This window comes from Pecten maximus, chromosome 9, assembly GCF_902652985.1.
Source record: "Pecten maximus chromosome 9, xPecMax1.1, whole genome shotgun sequence".
Taxonomy (NCBI): domain Eukaryota; kingdom Metazoa; phylum Mollusca; class Bivalvia; order Pectinida; family Pectinidae; genus Pecten; species Pecten maximus.
Window position 1 is genome coordinate 37,324,893 of NC_047023.1, and position 14,875 is coordinate 37,339,767.

At 40.3% G+C, this 14,875-nt stretch overlaps 2 protein-coding genes across 3 annotated transcripts; both read left to right on the forward strand.

Moving 5' to 3' along the window:
• The first annotated feature begins 2,072 nt into the window (after positions 1-2,072).
• LOC117334817 (muscle M-line assembly protein unc-89-like) lies at positions 2,073-12,481 on the forward strand. 2 transcript variants are annotated; one of them, XR_004534237.1, is made up of 11 exons: positions 2,090-2,321; positions 5,055-5,137; positions 5,313-5,615; positions 6,024-6,104; positions 6,585-6,719; positions 7,012-7,144; positions 7,298-7,449; positions 8,391-8,501; positions 9,322-9,582; positions 11,126-12,125; positions 12,216-12,476. XR_004534237.1 is itself a non-coding variant. In XM_033894628.1 (10 exons), exons 1-10 carry the CDS (start codon positions 2,120-2,122, stop codon positions 11,285-11,287), a joined length of 1,623 nt encoding a protein of 540 aa, XP_033750519.1. In that variant the 5' UTR covers positions 2,073-2,119; the 3' UTR covers positions 11,288-12,481. The 2 variants fall into 2 exon arrangements, 1 of the variants encoding a protein (XP_033750519.1); XM_033894628.1 differs by having other exon boundaries at positions 2,073-2,321; positions 11,126-12,481.
• On the forward strand, positions 11,460-12,290 carry LOC117333988 (nucleolar protein dao-5-like). Its single transcript, XM_033893408.1, has one exon. The coding sequence runs from the start codon at positions 11,460-11,462 to the stop codon at positions 12,288-12,290; it is 831 nt and encodes a 276-aa protein (XP_033749299.1).
• Positions 12,482-14,875: the final 2,394 nt, after the last annotated feature.

Below are 14,875 nucleotides of genomic sequence, written 5' to 3' on the forward strand. Positions count from 1 at the left end.
CGCCTGTCTTCATTTGTTGAAAAATATCATGTCATTAAACTTCATTGTCATCCGAAAGAATGAATTCATTTTTTATAAAGCTTTGTCGACAGTACGCAACATCTCATCTGTTTCGATTACCTCCCCTTAATTACAATACTTTGAAAACGAATCTTTTAGTAATATAAACCGTAACAAATTTAACATTCACAGCTCAATGAATGCACTGCCATTGGCGTAAGTCATTGTGACGTCATAATTGTAACACTGACTATAAACAGACACGGGGTGGCGGTTTTACTTTATTTATCTTGTTTGAAAGAAGACGACACGGAATTTTCTTCATTGTACAATTTTTTTTAAAGATTATGTATATTTCTGGTGTAAGATACACTAAAGTCAAGCGAGGCGGTTAAGCAACGTAATATGGTTATAGATCAAACCTTCGGCTGATATTACGTCATGAAGAAAAGTGTTCCATTTACTCATTGCTCTTACGGAGAAGAAGTTTAAATCAAAGTGGAGTTTCAAGTGTCCCCTACCGAAATGTCGCGAAGCCATTTATTATTCCATTCTTTCCGAAGATGCTGCGTAAACATCAAACATTTTGTTTATCATATTAATCAAAAATTGAAATATCATTTTTACTGAATTTTAATTTAGCCCCCAAAACGTCTGAAAATGTGCCATACACACTAGGGAATGTATACCTGTAGACTAATAAAATTCGCAGGTCCCTGTGGTTTTTGGGGTTAGATTATCACTTTTACATATAAAAATTACATACATGATTTGATTATTGAGAAACATAACTTGGGTTGATTGTTTGAGAAGGCGAGCTTTCCTACCCTTCTTCTTGGATATGAGTAACCAACACAGAGCGCGTCATTTTGGCGGAGTAAATCTATCTCCCTAAAACGTCCGAAACACTGACAAGATGAGGTCTTAAAAATCCCGACTACATCAAACTCTCAGGCTCAACGAAGGAGACTCTGACGCCGATACACTGACAAGATGAGGTCTAAAAAATCCCGACTACATCAAACTCTCAGGCTCAACGAATGAGACTAGACTCTGACGCCGATACACTGACAAGATGAGGTCTAAATAATCCCGACTACATCAAACTCTCAGGCCCAACGAAGGAGACTCTGACGCCGATACACTGACAAGATGAGGTCTAAATAATCCCGACTACATCAAACTCTCAGGCTCAACGAAGGCGACTCTGACGCCGATACACTGACAAGATGAGGTCTAAATAATCCCGACTACATCAAACTCTCAGGCTCAACGAAGGCGACTCTGACGCCGATACATTTTCTAATTGATCACTTGGGTTGTATCTGAAGGCATTGAAACATAATTGGGTGTTGCCATATAAGCTGTACGTGCATTTAAAATGTTATTTATAATTTGATGTTATATACGTATTAGCAAAACAACGGATAATTGCACTACTTACATGCTGTTCCTAAACATATGTACGACAAAAACACATAATATTATGGTGGCTAACTGCGGTCATCTCGCATTGTCGTCTTGTCGCTTTGTCGCGTTAAGAAACTGCGACAACACGAGATTTAGTAGATAAAATGTCTGGTTTCGTTTTCAAACCGCGAAAAGGCGACAACACAACACGAGATGGCCGTAATCAGGCACCATATGATATGGATAACATATTTCATATAAAAATCATATAACATTTTACCTAGCAATGTCGGTGTATCAGTGATTTAAAATTAATAAAGCGATACCTTTTTTCTGAATCATACATATACAATTACCGGATTAGGTAACGACAACCGTCGCACGGGATATACACGTATATTGCAATTGTGGGCGATTCCATTTTTACATACAGGTATAGGTAAGTTCATAATTACAGCGTTTACTGATTTTTCATATCCATGAATATTGTCTCTTTATGTTTTAAAACTATTCTTTTAAAGAAATACGTCATAATTGAAAGTTGAAATTAATCTTTATAATTATTTTCTCATTAATGTTTGCATTCCATGACTATTCAGCCCTTTCTTACCCATTCCTTCATTGATGGATTCGCCCAGATATGTAGAGAAGTTCGTCTTGGCTTGCCCCGCCATTTGATCCGTACGAAAGTTGCCGACCGGTCTCAGTCATGGAGTCGCCCGAGGAACGATCCTCTCTCTCCCTAGAGTCTCACCTCGTCAAAAAACTCAGCACCGTCCCCGCCTGTAGGGCCATTCTAGGCTACTACGATGCCATCAAGACGTCCAATAAGTTTTTTGAATTGGGACTGACTTATGTGGAGACGGGCGTATGCACGGTCGTGGGTAACATGACGAAAAACTCTTGGGCGGGTAAGTGGGGCATGATCACTAGACAAATGGATCATATTAACAGATTCTTGGTATCTGGTGGTCAAACGACGAAATAATGATTTGAGAAATAATTGAAATGACACAGGAGAGGAATATGATAATGACCACTATCGTTTACTGCAAATTTCATAAATTTATTTCAAAAATTATTTAGCATCGAACAAATTCAAATATGGTACAGAATAGCTAAGGTACAGAATAGCTAAAGTACAGAATAGCTAAGGTACAGAATAGCTAAGGTACAGAATAGCTGAAGTACAGAATAGCTAAGGTACAGAATAGCTAAGGTACAGAATAGCTAAGCGGGTTTGAATGTCGAGACGGTCTCGATTTTCTGGAACGAATTTGTATTTTACGATTGATTGCGCCCCATATAAAACCTAATGTGGTTAAGGACGAATGTATATTGAACGATATAGAGCTGATGTATATTGTACGATATAGAACTGATGTATATTGTACGATATAGAACTGATGTATATTGTATGGTATCCATTATAGAACGCGTGTAGTTTGTGGTATAGGACGGATGTATATTGTATGGTTAGAACGAGTGTAGTTTGTGGTATAGGACGGTGAGTATATTGTATGGTATAGGACGGGTATACTTTGTATATGACGGATGTACTCTTGTGTGGTATAGGACGGATGTACTTGTGTGGTATAGGACGGGTGTACTCTGTGTGGTATAGGACGGGAGTATTCTGTGTGGTATAGGACGGGAGTATTGTGTGGTATAGGACGGGAATACTGTGTGGTATAGGACGGGTGTACTCTGTGGTATAGGACTGGTGTACTCTGTGGTATAAGACGGGTGTACTCTGTGTGGTATAGGACGGGTGTACTGTGTGTGGTATAGGACGGGAGTACTGTTTATGGTATAGGACTGGTGTACTCTGTGTGGTATAGGACGGGAGTATTCTGTGTGGTATAGGACGGGAGTATTGTGTGGTATAGGACGGGAATACTGTGTGGTATAGGACGGGTGTACTCTGTGGTATAAGACGGGTGTACTCTGTGTGGTATAGGACGGGTGCTCTCTGTGTGGTATAGGACGGGTGTACTTGTGTGGTATAGGACTGGTGTACTCTGTGTGGTATAGGATGGGTGTATTTGTGTGGTATAGGACGGGTGTATTTGTGTGGTATAGGACGGGTGTACTCTGTGTGGTATAGGACGGGTGTATATTGTATGGTAGAGGACGAGTGTACTCTGTGTGATATAGGACGGGAGTACTGTGTGTGGTATAGGACGGGAGTACTGTTTGTGGTATAGGACTGGTGTACTCTGTGTGGTATATGACGGGAGTATTATGTGTGTTATAGGACGGGAATACTCTGTGTGGTATATGACGGGTGTACTCTGGTATAGGACGGGTGTACTCTGTGTCGTATAGGACGGGTGTACTTGTGTGGTATAGGACGGGTGTACTCTGTGTGGTATAGGACGGGTGTATATTTATTGTATGGTAGAGGACGGGTGTACTCTGTATGGTATTGGACGGGTGTACTGTGTGGTATAGGACGGGTGTATTTGTGTGGTATAGGACGGATGTATTTGTGTGGTATATGACGGGTGTACTCTGTGTGGTATAGGACGGGTGTACTCTGTGTGGTATAGGACGGTGTATATTTATTGTATGGTAGAGGACTGTTGTACTCTGTAGTATAGGACGGGTGTACTCTGTGTGGTATAGGACGGGTTTACTCTGTGTGGTATGTGGTATAGGACGGGTGTACTTTGTGGTATAGGACGGGTGTCCTTCGTGGTTTAGGACGGGTGTACTCTGTGGTATAGGACGGGTGTACTCTGTGTGGTATGTGGTATAGGACGGGTGTACTCTGTGGTATAGGACGGGTGTACTCTGTGGTATAGGACGGGTGTACTCTGTGGTATAGGACGGGTGTACTCTGTGTGGTATGTGGTATAGGACGGGTGTACTTCGTGGTTTAGGACGGGTGTACTCTGTGGTATAGGACGGGTGTACGTTGTGGTATAGGACGGGTGTACTCTGTGGTATAGGACGGGTGTACTCTGTGGTATAGGACGGGTGTACTCTGTGGTATAGGACGGGTGTACTCTGTGTGGTATAGGACGGGTGTACTATGTGTGGTATGTGGTATAGGACGGGTGTACTCTGTGGTATAGGACGGGTTTACTCTGTGTGGTATAGGACGGGTTTACTCTGTGTGGTAAAGGACGGGTGTACTCTGTGGTATAGGACGGGTGTACTTCGTGGTTTAGGACGGGTGTACTCTGGTATAGGACGGGTGTACTCTGTGTGGTATAGGACGGGTGTACTGTGGTATAGGACGGGTGTACTGTGGTATAGGACGGGTGTACTCTGTGGTATAGGACGGGTGTACTCTGTGGTATAGGACGGGTGTACTGTGGTATAGGACGGGTGTACTCTGTGGTATAGGACGGGTGTACTCTGTGGTATAGGACGGGTGTACTCTGTGGTATAGGACGGGTGTACTCTGTGGTATAGGACGGGTGTACTCTGTGGTATAGGACGGGTGTACTCTGTGGTATAGGACGGGTGTACTGTGGTTTAGGACGGGTGTACTCTGTGGTATAGGACGGGTGTACTCTGTGGTATAGGACGGGTGTACTCTGTGTGGTAAAGGACGCGTCTTCCATCAAATCAAGTGAACGTTGATTTAACATGACTAGGAACAATCACCTGCGTGTATTTTTTGACGTCATCAGGTTCCACCTTAGACCAATATGCGGGGGAAGGGATAGAGAAACTCAAGGTCAAGTTCCCCATTTTGGAGAAGGCTCCGAAAAAGGTGAGATAGTCCATATACAGATTGGTACAATGTAACTTGTAGTTTTTTTACATCGTCAAAATATTGTCGTTGCTATTTTTGGATTTTGTCGCACATATAACAATGTAATCGTATACGTCAAGTTTATGATGCCCCTGTATGTAACATTATTCTCACATATTGCGCATATTAAAAGCTGATGACGAAGACCAAGCGGAAAACCATGAAGAAGGTGAAGAAGGGTGCGGCCACAGTGTTTGATACCCGTATAGGGAGAATGTTCACATTCGGGCTCCGGACTGCGGTCACTATGTCGGAGAACTTACTTGTTGGACTCCAACCGCACGGACGCAAATCACCTAGGAAACCGGACAAACAGAATGACGGACGCAAGTCGGAGAAAACTGTTCAGACGGAGGACGGGAAAAAAGTGATGATGGTGTCGAGCAAAGAACAACAGACAGATCTAAGCGGAGCGGATATGATCAAACAGAAAATGGTAGGGTTTTTTAGTTTTGGTGTAAAATTATGAAGGGCTGAACATGCGCACATGTCCACTCAAATTACATGTACACATGTCGAACAAGGTAATCGAGGTACATGCATTTATGTATAGTAAACTTTATCCATGACTTTAGTAAGGACAAGCATGATGGAATTATTACGCGTGACCCTTTTACCGCCTTAACTCTACCCATGACATAATACGGGCTTATTTCAACGTGATTCACAATGAAATAATGGAGTTTGAATACATAAAATATAATTAGATTTTAAGTCCTATTAAATACATACCGTCCCTAAAACAGCATAAGAGTCCAAAGTGCCAAAACTTCTAAAACGTTTAATTACCGTCAACATACATGTATATATTCTGGGTCATCTTTTGTCTTGTTTTGATCGTCAGGAGGCAATGGTAGAGGAAGGACCCTTGTCCAAACTCCAGATGTACGCAATGGAGGCCCTGCTGTTCCCACTCGAGCTAACGGTAATTATGACGCATTTTAACTTCTGTTTCGGGGACAGCTTGGAGTATGTGTAACCAAAACATTTTTTCAAAAGTATCAAGAAACATGTTCATCGTGTTGCTAATTATGATGATGTGTATAAGATAATTGTGTATTACACGTGTTAGCGATTTTATGTGCGACACTTCGGTGACAACGCTCCCTTATAATTACCATATGCAGTTATTGCGAACATCCTCGCTTAAGGTGAACGAATGTCTTATATAGATCATATAGGGGCATTTCAAATTAAAATACTGACGTTCGTTTTCTAAATGAAAATTCAAAGTTGAATGCCTTTGATCACTTGCTTTGACATTTCTTCGTTACAAATATATAAAATGATTGATTCAAATCGAACAATCGTGTTATTTTTAGTTGAATCATTGTAAATCTTATATGACTAGCTATAGTCTTTTTTCTGCTCAGGTTAATTTGGAAAGGAATTTTTTTTATTTAAGGTGGAGTTTTTGAGAACCCTCCATGGCTGCATACCGGGCGCAACAAAGTCAGCACCGAGCCGGAAGTCTACTCGGAAAGGGAAAGCCATGGGCGTCTCCCCAGAGAAAAAGATGGAGATCGAATCGAGACGAAAGGTATTTCGTGATTAATCAATTAATGAGCTATGATGTGTAGTGTCCGTACTACTAGTCGGGAACAACTTAATACATATATTCATAAGTCTATCTGTAACATGATAATGGCACTTGAATGTTCAGAAAACATGACATGATCCTTTGTGCAGTCTTCTGGGGGTAATTTCTCAGTATATTTTCATATTTAGAATCTTTTCCATTGTATTTCCCATTTAGGCGAAGTTTGTTTTCTGGACATTGTCTTAACCATATTGTTTGGTAACATGTAATTTGCTTTCTCTCGGCCATGTAGGTATCTCCTAAAAAGCGAATCCAATCATCGTTACTCGGAAATCTAAAGAAGGTGACATGTCGGGTGCTTGGTTTGGGCTCGTCGGCTAAAAAGCAGAGCGACATCCGGGACTTCATCAAGTGCAGCAAACATCGTGAGTGGTTATTTCTACAGCCGATTGTGTGACGTCATATTAAAATATAATAACAAATTTAGTGATATTACAAAATAAAATGAATGATGCAGATAACATGGAAATAATGAGTTATATAAGATTTTATTAAGAGAAGTGAACTCGCATTTCCAGGGGGCCTGAACCTTGACCCCGCGGTGGAGGGCGACGACATGGAGAAGAAGAGGAAACACGACGACGTATCGGACGGGTCGGCGTCGACAGACGAGGACTTGATGTACATGGACCTTGACGACTACGAGTCCGATGAAGACCCAGACTATGAGGTAGAGAATACCAGACATAATTTGGAACTATTATCTCTTATTTTCCATTTTCACCTTGTTCATAGAATGAATGCTTTTACTTCTGTATACATGTATATACACTCATCCTGTACATTTTTGTGCACACTTCCTGTACATATCTGTGCACACTTCCTGTACATGTCTGCACACTTCCTGTACATATCTGTGCACACTTCCTGTACATGTCTGCATACTTCCTGTACATATCTGTGCACACTTCCTGTACATGTCTGTGCGCACTTCCTGTACATGTATGTACACACTTCCTGTACATGTCTGTGCACACTTCCTGTACATGTCTGCACACTTCCTGTACATATCTGTGCACACTTCCTGTACATGTCTGCATACTTCCTGTACATATCTGTGCACACTTCCTGTACATGTCTGCATACTTCCTGTACATATCTGTGCACACTTCCTGTACATGTCTGTGCACACTTCCTGTACATGTATGTACACACTTCCTGTACATGTCTGTGCACTCTTCCTGTACATGTCTGCACACTTCCTGTACATGTCTGCACACTTCCTGTACATGTCTGCACACTTCCTGTACATATCTGTGCACACTTCCTGTACATGTATGTACACACTTCCTGTACATATCTTTGCACACTTCCTGTATATATGATTATATCTGTGCACACTTCCTGTACATATCTTTGCACACTTCCTGTTTATATCTGTGATACTTCCTGTACATTTTCCCTTGCGTTGGACAGAATTCCTGATTGAGAGACAGAATTCCTGATTGAGAGATATAAGTAATACGTAATATACATACACGGTTCAGACTGTATACATACTGTTGTCGCCCTCTTGAAATCCGATATTGAAAATAAAAATATTTATCCTTCCAGAACGGTGCTAACATCTCGTGTGGCCTTTGTACAATATTAGTATTTTTTAATTTTCAGCCGACGGACAGCAGCATGAGTGACATAAGTATAGAATCTGACGAGGGGGAAAGCGAGGGAGAACTGGAGACGGAGAAAATGGATGAAGAAATGTACCAATTGAAGGAAAAGGTATGTTTGTTAATAAGACTAATGTGTAAACCATCGTTTGTCACCTAATTATGTCGGGAACACGTGTGTGCAACCAGACAAACGAAGTTATAGGGGAAATCAAATAAAATTCATCAAGAAAATACATAGTAAGACGGTCTCATTCTATTTTTGTCCTGTCTTCAACGAAAGCGAGACTGGCGGCGATGGCGGTGTCGTCAATATTTCACTTTAAAAAAGTGGTTTTTAGATCGGTTACTCAAGAGGTGCAAGTCCAACTGGATAAAGTGGACTTCTCAATTCAACCGTCGTTTGTGGAATATCGTACTGAATTGAGGATGCTGGAAAACTTCACACATTAAAGTTTTGCTTTTTGCTGGTTTTTCCAGTCAGCTAGGACTATAGTCACATTTTACATGTAGCATGGCCCTGTAACCCCACTATATAGAGATTGTAATGTTTTGTGTATTTTGGGGTTGAAATCACGGGTTATAAGAAATTGATCATACATTGTAGGATCTTCATTGCTTCTCTTACAGACAGATAGATTGTAGTCAAATTGAAACAAGTTTAATAATATATCAAAGCTGTTTTCTGCTCAGTTCTCGGGAAGAGCATATTTTTTTGGAATGTTTGTTTTGCAATACAATATCAAAACATTTATATCATATAGAATATCTATGAAGAGTTATGATATACATGTACTATAAATTTATTGGTACTGAAGTTTGTTTGGTAATATTTGGAAATATACAGACATTTTAGCGACTGTGGGATTTTCTTAAAAGTTGACAAGAATAGCCAAGACATATCGTATTTCATAATTCTTGTTTGTTTCTAGGATATCAACAAACCACCGGAAGTAAAGGCGGGACAACAGCCACCAAAACTGGATGACAAGGTTCAAAACTCACAGAAAAATGACCCTAACGACCCCAAAACTGACCCCAAGGTAACAAAACAGGACCCTAAGAGTCAAGCGTCACCAAAACCAGATCAGAGGTCACAAGCTATAACCAAACTCGACTCCAAGACCACCAAGTCTCCCAGTAAGGACCAGAGGACACCGACGACTGGACCCACAGAGGACAAGAACAAGAATGTATGTAAACAACCTCCAAAGGGGAATACTATAAACCCCTCGCCAATCCCCACAAAATGACCTTATAACATGCGACTAATCAATGTATAGGTTGGACAGAACGATGTGTTCTTCTGGACTATTTAATGAACATCCAACAGTCTTACTTAAATTTCACATGATTTATTTATTGTTCGTTTCATTCATATTTCATTGACATTTATAATACCATTTATTGACAATTTGACATTGACTAGATTCATTAAACTCCAGATCGATTACAGCAGTTGTTTGTTTTTATTTGTTTTACGTGTCCTGGAATTGTCTCCCCTTGCTTACACCGGAAGTTCAGAACATGTTCAGAATAGACTTAAATTCCTGCCGAAATCTTCTGCTCTACGCCTCCTTCGAAACAGCGACTGTTTAAGAACGCTTTCGGTCCAGCCAATTTGATTTCCTGATATTGATATACGCCATGGGGCGGTCTTTCCTAAGGTGGCGTTTGATAATTTTCTGGGAGGAACGAAATTCTTTATTCGAGAGCTGTATTAGATTGAGCGTTACTACTTTATATCACTTATCAGATCATGGTGAACAATTATACCTGCCTTTGGTTGTACATTGAAAGTCCAACTACAAACTGTAAAATGTTTCGATCAAAACTTCAACGTAGACTCCGAAATCACTGTACTGTCAAGATCACAAATGCTAACTTGGAGAGTCTTGTTTGACACGATACACTTAAAAAGATACTGTACGCTTACAATGCCAAACAAAACCCCACGACACGTATATTTCATTGACAATCACGATTGTGGCCCCGACTCTTTACATTAACGAGCGCAACCAAACGGTGAGATTTGGTACGAGGGGAGGTAATCCTATCTAGTTTAGCAAGGAGATACCTTGGCCGTCTGGGGCTAGCGGCTGTCCTACGTATATGTGCCTATAGGTTAAAACTCGTTATTACCTAAACTAGGAAAATAGCTAACCAACTAACATTGTAAATAGCCACAAACAAAATCTTATCCTGTCTATTTCGATGATTATAAACAGCATTCAGGTAGAAACAATGATGTAAGGGTGTGATACAATGTACCAGCAATGACTCGGTAATACACTAACTTAATATTACATGCATTTATACATAATATATACATACATGCCTACAAAGGGACAGTTTAGTGAAGTGTTTTATCTATAACCACGTTATATAAAGTATATTAATAGTTCGGTACTCCTCGTAGATAATAATTCACGCGAAATATATATAACAGAACTTATGAAGACAATGATTTCTCGAGAGATTTTCATTAAAACATTTAATTCAGATTTAGTGAAATGCTGTAATGATCTAGATCGATATTAAAGTTGTATCTAAATTTTCATCCGCTCCCTAATTAAATCAATCTAGTCGTACTAATGTGCAATGCCAAAAGTTATCTTATTATAAACATTGATTTTTTTCTTTAGAATGCATAAACATGTATTTTCAATTTCAATTTGTTATTTAGTACGAAAATATACAGTAAGCTGGTTAAAGGAAGTATATTTTTATATACAGGATATCAACAAGCCACCGGAAGTAAAGATAGGGGGATATCCACGGGATGCGGAAAACAAGACACACGCCACAGTGGAACCTGAACCTAATGTTAAAGCGGAATACAAATGTGTCCTAAAGGTAAACAAACAGGAGAATAAGCAAACGTCCCTGAAAGCTTGATCTCAAAGTACTTAACACACCGCGAGATTTACAGCCGGGAAAAACCCCTAAGGAACAGAGCGACAACGTACAAACATTGGTTAAACCTCACCCAAAGTTTCCACCAAAACCTGATCCAACTACGTTCAAACAAAACGGAAATATTCAAATGTCAAATGTGCAGGAACACGAAATGGACATCACGATGAAGGAACCATCGAAACCCGATCCCCAAATAATTATCAAGTCAACGGTAGTAAAGCAGGGTCAAAAACCAGAAGACAAGGTACAAATACAAACTACTTTAACGCCTAACCCCAAAGAAGTTACAAAAGAACCAGAAATAAGAGAGAGCCGGTATAATCCTGACGACAAAGGTGGATCTTCTGTGAAACCTATTGTTAAGGTATTTAACAAATCAACGGGAATACAGGAACAATATCCATCGAAGCAGGAAGACAGGGATCTAAAGGCTCTGAAAACTGGTCCAAGCGTATCTACTAAGCCGTCGGAAGAAAAACAAGTTCAACAGTCGCAGAAAAATGGCAGTGACTTGACTGTTCAAATATCTGACTTGAATGTACCAGTCGAAGCAAAATCTAGACAAAAGCCGACGAAACAAGAGGAGCAAACGAGGAAATATGACCCGAAGGTGATACCGAAATCACCGGAAGTAAAGCAAGGTCCGTTTAAACAAAAAATGGGCGACAAAGTCCAATTTTCTCCGAAACCTGGCCCAAAGGTATTAAGCAAACCACCGGAAGTAAAGGTGGATCAGAATCAACAGAAACCAGAGGAAAAGGTTCTATCCTCTCCAAAACCTGGCCCAAAGACAGTAAGCCAACCAACGGAAGTAAAGGTGGATCAGAATCAACAGAAACCAGAGGAAAAGGTTCTATCCTCTCCAAAACCTGGTCCAAAGACAGTAGGCCAACCAACGGAAGTAAAGCAAGGTCACTATCAACAAAAATCGGACTACAAAGTTCAATCTTCTCCAAAACCTGGACCCAAGACAGTAAAGTAAGCCAAGTAAAGCAAGGTTAGTATCAACACACAAAAAATGATAATAAAAACAGACGGCAAATTTCAATCTTCTCCGAAACCTTACCCAATGAGTACCCAAACCACCGGGAGTAAATCAAGATCAGCAGCAACAGAAACCGGAAGACATATTAAATCTTTAAAACAAGAAACAACCCCCCCCCCCCCCCCCCCCCCCAAAAAAAAACCCAAAAAAACCCAAAAAAACTAACTTCTCTGAAAAGACCCAACCAATACAAGTTCCCTTTAAACTGGACCACATAATCGACTTCAAGATTCAGGCTTCACCGAGACAAGACCAAAAGGCCACAAGCTATTATAAATTTGACCTCAAGACACCTACATTTCCAAGTAAGGACCAGAGGACACCGACGACTGGATCCACAGAGGACCAGAACAAGAATGTATGTAAACAACCTCCAAAGGGGAATACTGTACACCCCTCACCAATTCCCACAAAATGACTTTATAACACGTGACTGATATTGTACAGGTCTCCCTCTGTATAGACCGTACGATAGGCTGTTAGAACTTCATCACATCCGAGTATCAGTCTTGCATCATTAATTGACAATTTTTGACAATCAGCTAGATTCATTAAAGCCCCGATCAAATGTAATAGTCGTTTGATGTTCATTATTTACACTTTGAAACCTTTGTAGTTAATGCATGATTTAGTACGGTGCTATTTTAATCATCAGGTTTCTTTTCGTCTGAACATGTGATGACACGTGCTATAACGTCTGGCTGTCCAGCTCAGTTTCCTGATTTGGAAACCTTCATGGGGATAAAGTAGATATCGGTATTTCTCGGGCTCCGGTAGCAAGAACGGTACTCGCACCGTCCGGAGTGATTGGATGATCCCATACAGAAACCAGGCAATCATCACCCGGGATCGTCACTTTACAGAGTGGTTCCTAACAAGCCGTATGAACACCTTCCCGACGATAAAAACAGGATGGTTCCTAACGGAAACCTTGCATAACGCTGTCCCAAGTGATGAACCTCTACCTTTATAGTATGTAATTGATGGTTCCTAACGGAAACCTTGTATACGCTGTCCCAAGTGATGAACCTCTACCTTTATAGTATGTAATTGATGGTTCCTAACGGAAACCTTGTATACGCTGTCCCAAGTGATGAACCTCTACCTTTATAGTATGTAATTGATGGTTCCTAACGGAAACCTTGTATACGCTGTCCCAAGTGATGAACCTCTACCTTTATAGTATGTAATTGGTGGTTCCTAACGGAAACCTTGTATACGCTGTCCCAAGTGATGAACCTCTACTTTTATAGTATGTAAATGATGGTTCCTAACGGAAACCTTGTATACGCTGCCCCAAGTGATGAACCTCTACCTTTATAGTATGTAATTGGTGGTTCCTAACGGAAACCTTGCATACGCTGTCCCAAGTGATGAACCTCTACCTTTATAGTATGTAATTGATGGTTCCTAACGGACGTCCTGAATGATAGATATACACTTGACAGGATGGTTCCTAACGAAGTCCATATATGGGAGAGACAGCACTTAAAAATAACGTGAAAATTTAAAGGTTTTCTTGTTAACGCGAGTTTAGACATTTGAAGAATAATTGATTATCATACGTAATAATTGATTATCATACGTAATAATTGATTATCATACGTAATAATTGATTATCATACGTAATAATTGATTATCATATGTAATAATTGATTATCATAGAAATAATTGATTATCATATGTAATAATTGATTATCATATGTAATAATTGATTATCATACGTAATAACAAGGCATCGCAAACGATACAAATCCCCTCGCGTGCTAACACATGAACTCGTTCGAGGTATTCCCATGCTGGACCAATATATGAAGTTTGGTCAGGATCCGTTCAAAAATGAAGTCGCAAGAGCGCTGACAAAGATTTTCTATAAATAGTAACGCTGACCTTGACCTTGACCTTGGCACCCTGAAACACGAACTCGTTCAAGGTATTCCCATGCTGGACCCATATATGAAGTTTGGTCAGGATTCGTTCAGAAATGAAGTTGTAAGAGTGCTGACAAAGATTTTCTATAAATAGTAATGGTGACCTTAGCCTTGACCTTGGCACCCTGAAACACAAACTCGTTCGAGGTATTCCCATGCTGAACCCATATATGAAGTTTGGTCAGGATCCGTTCAGAAATGAAGTCGCAAGAGCGCTGACAAAGATTTTCTATAAATAGTAACAGTGACCTTGACCTTGACACCCTGGAATAACTCGTTCGAGGTATTCCCATGCTGGACCCATATATGAAGTTTGGTCAGAATCCGTTCAAAAATGAAGTCGCAAGAGCGCTGACAAAAAGTGAACATACGTACGTACGTACTTACGTAAGTACGTACGTACGAACGGAACGCTATATCCCCTCCCCGACTTTCGTCGCGAGGGGATAATTAATTATCATATGTAATATTAATTTTGTCTGACCGATATGCTCTCTGAATAAACAAAGTGCTGTTAAATATCTGATTAATATTCTACCTGAGGGACAAGTGGCTTTGGTTTTGACAATATACCAATGTAAGCAACTAGTG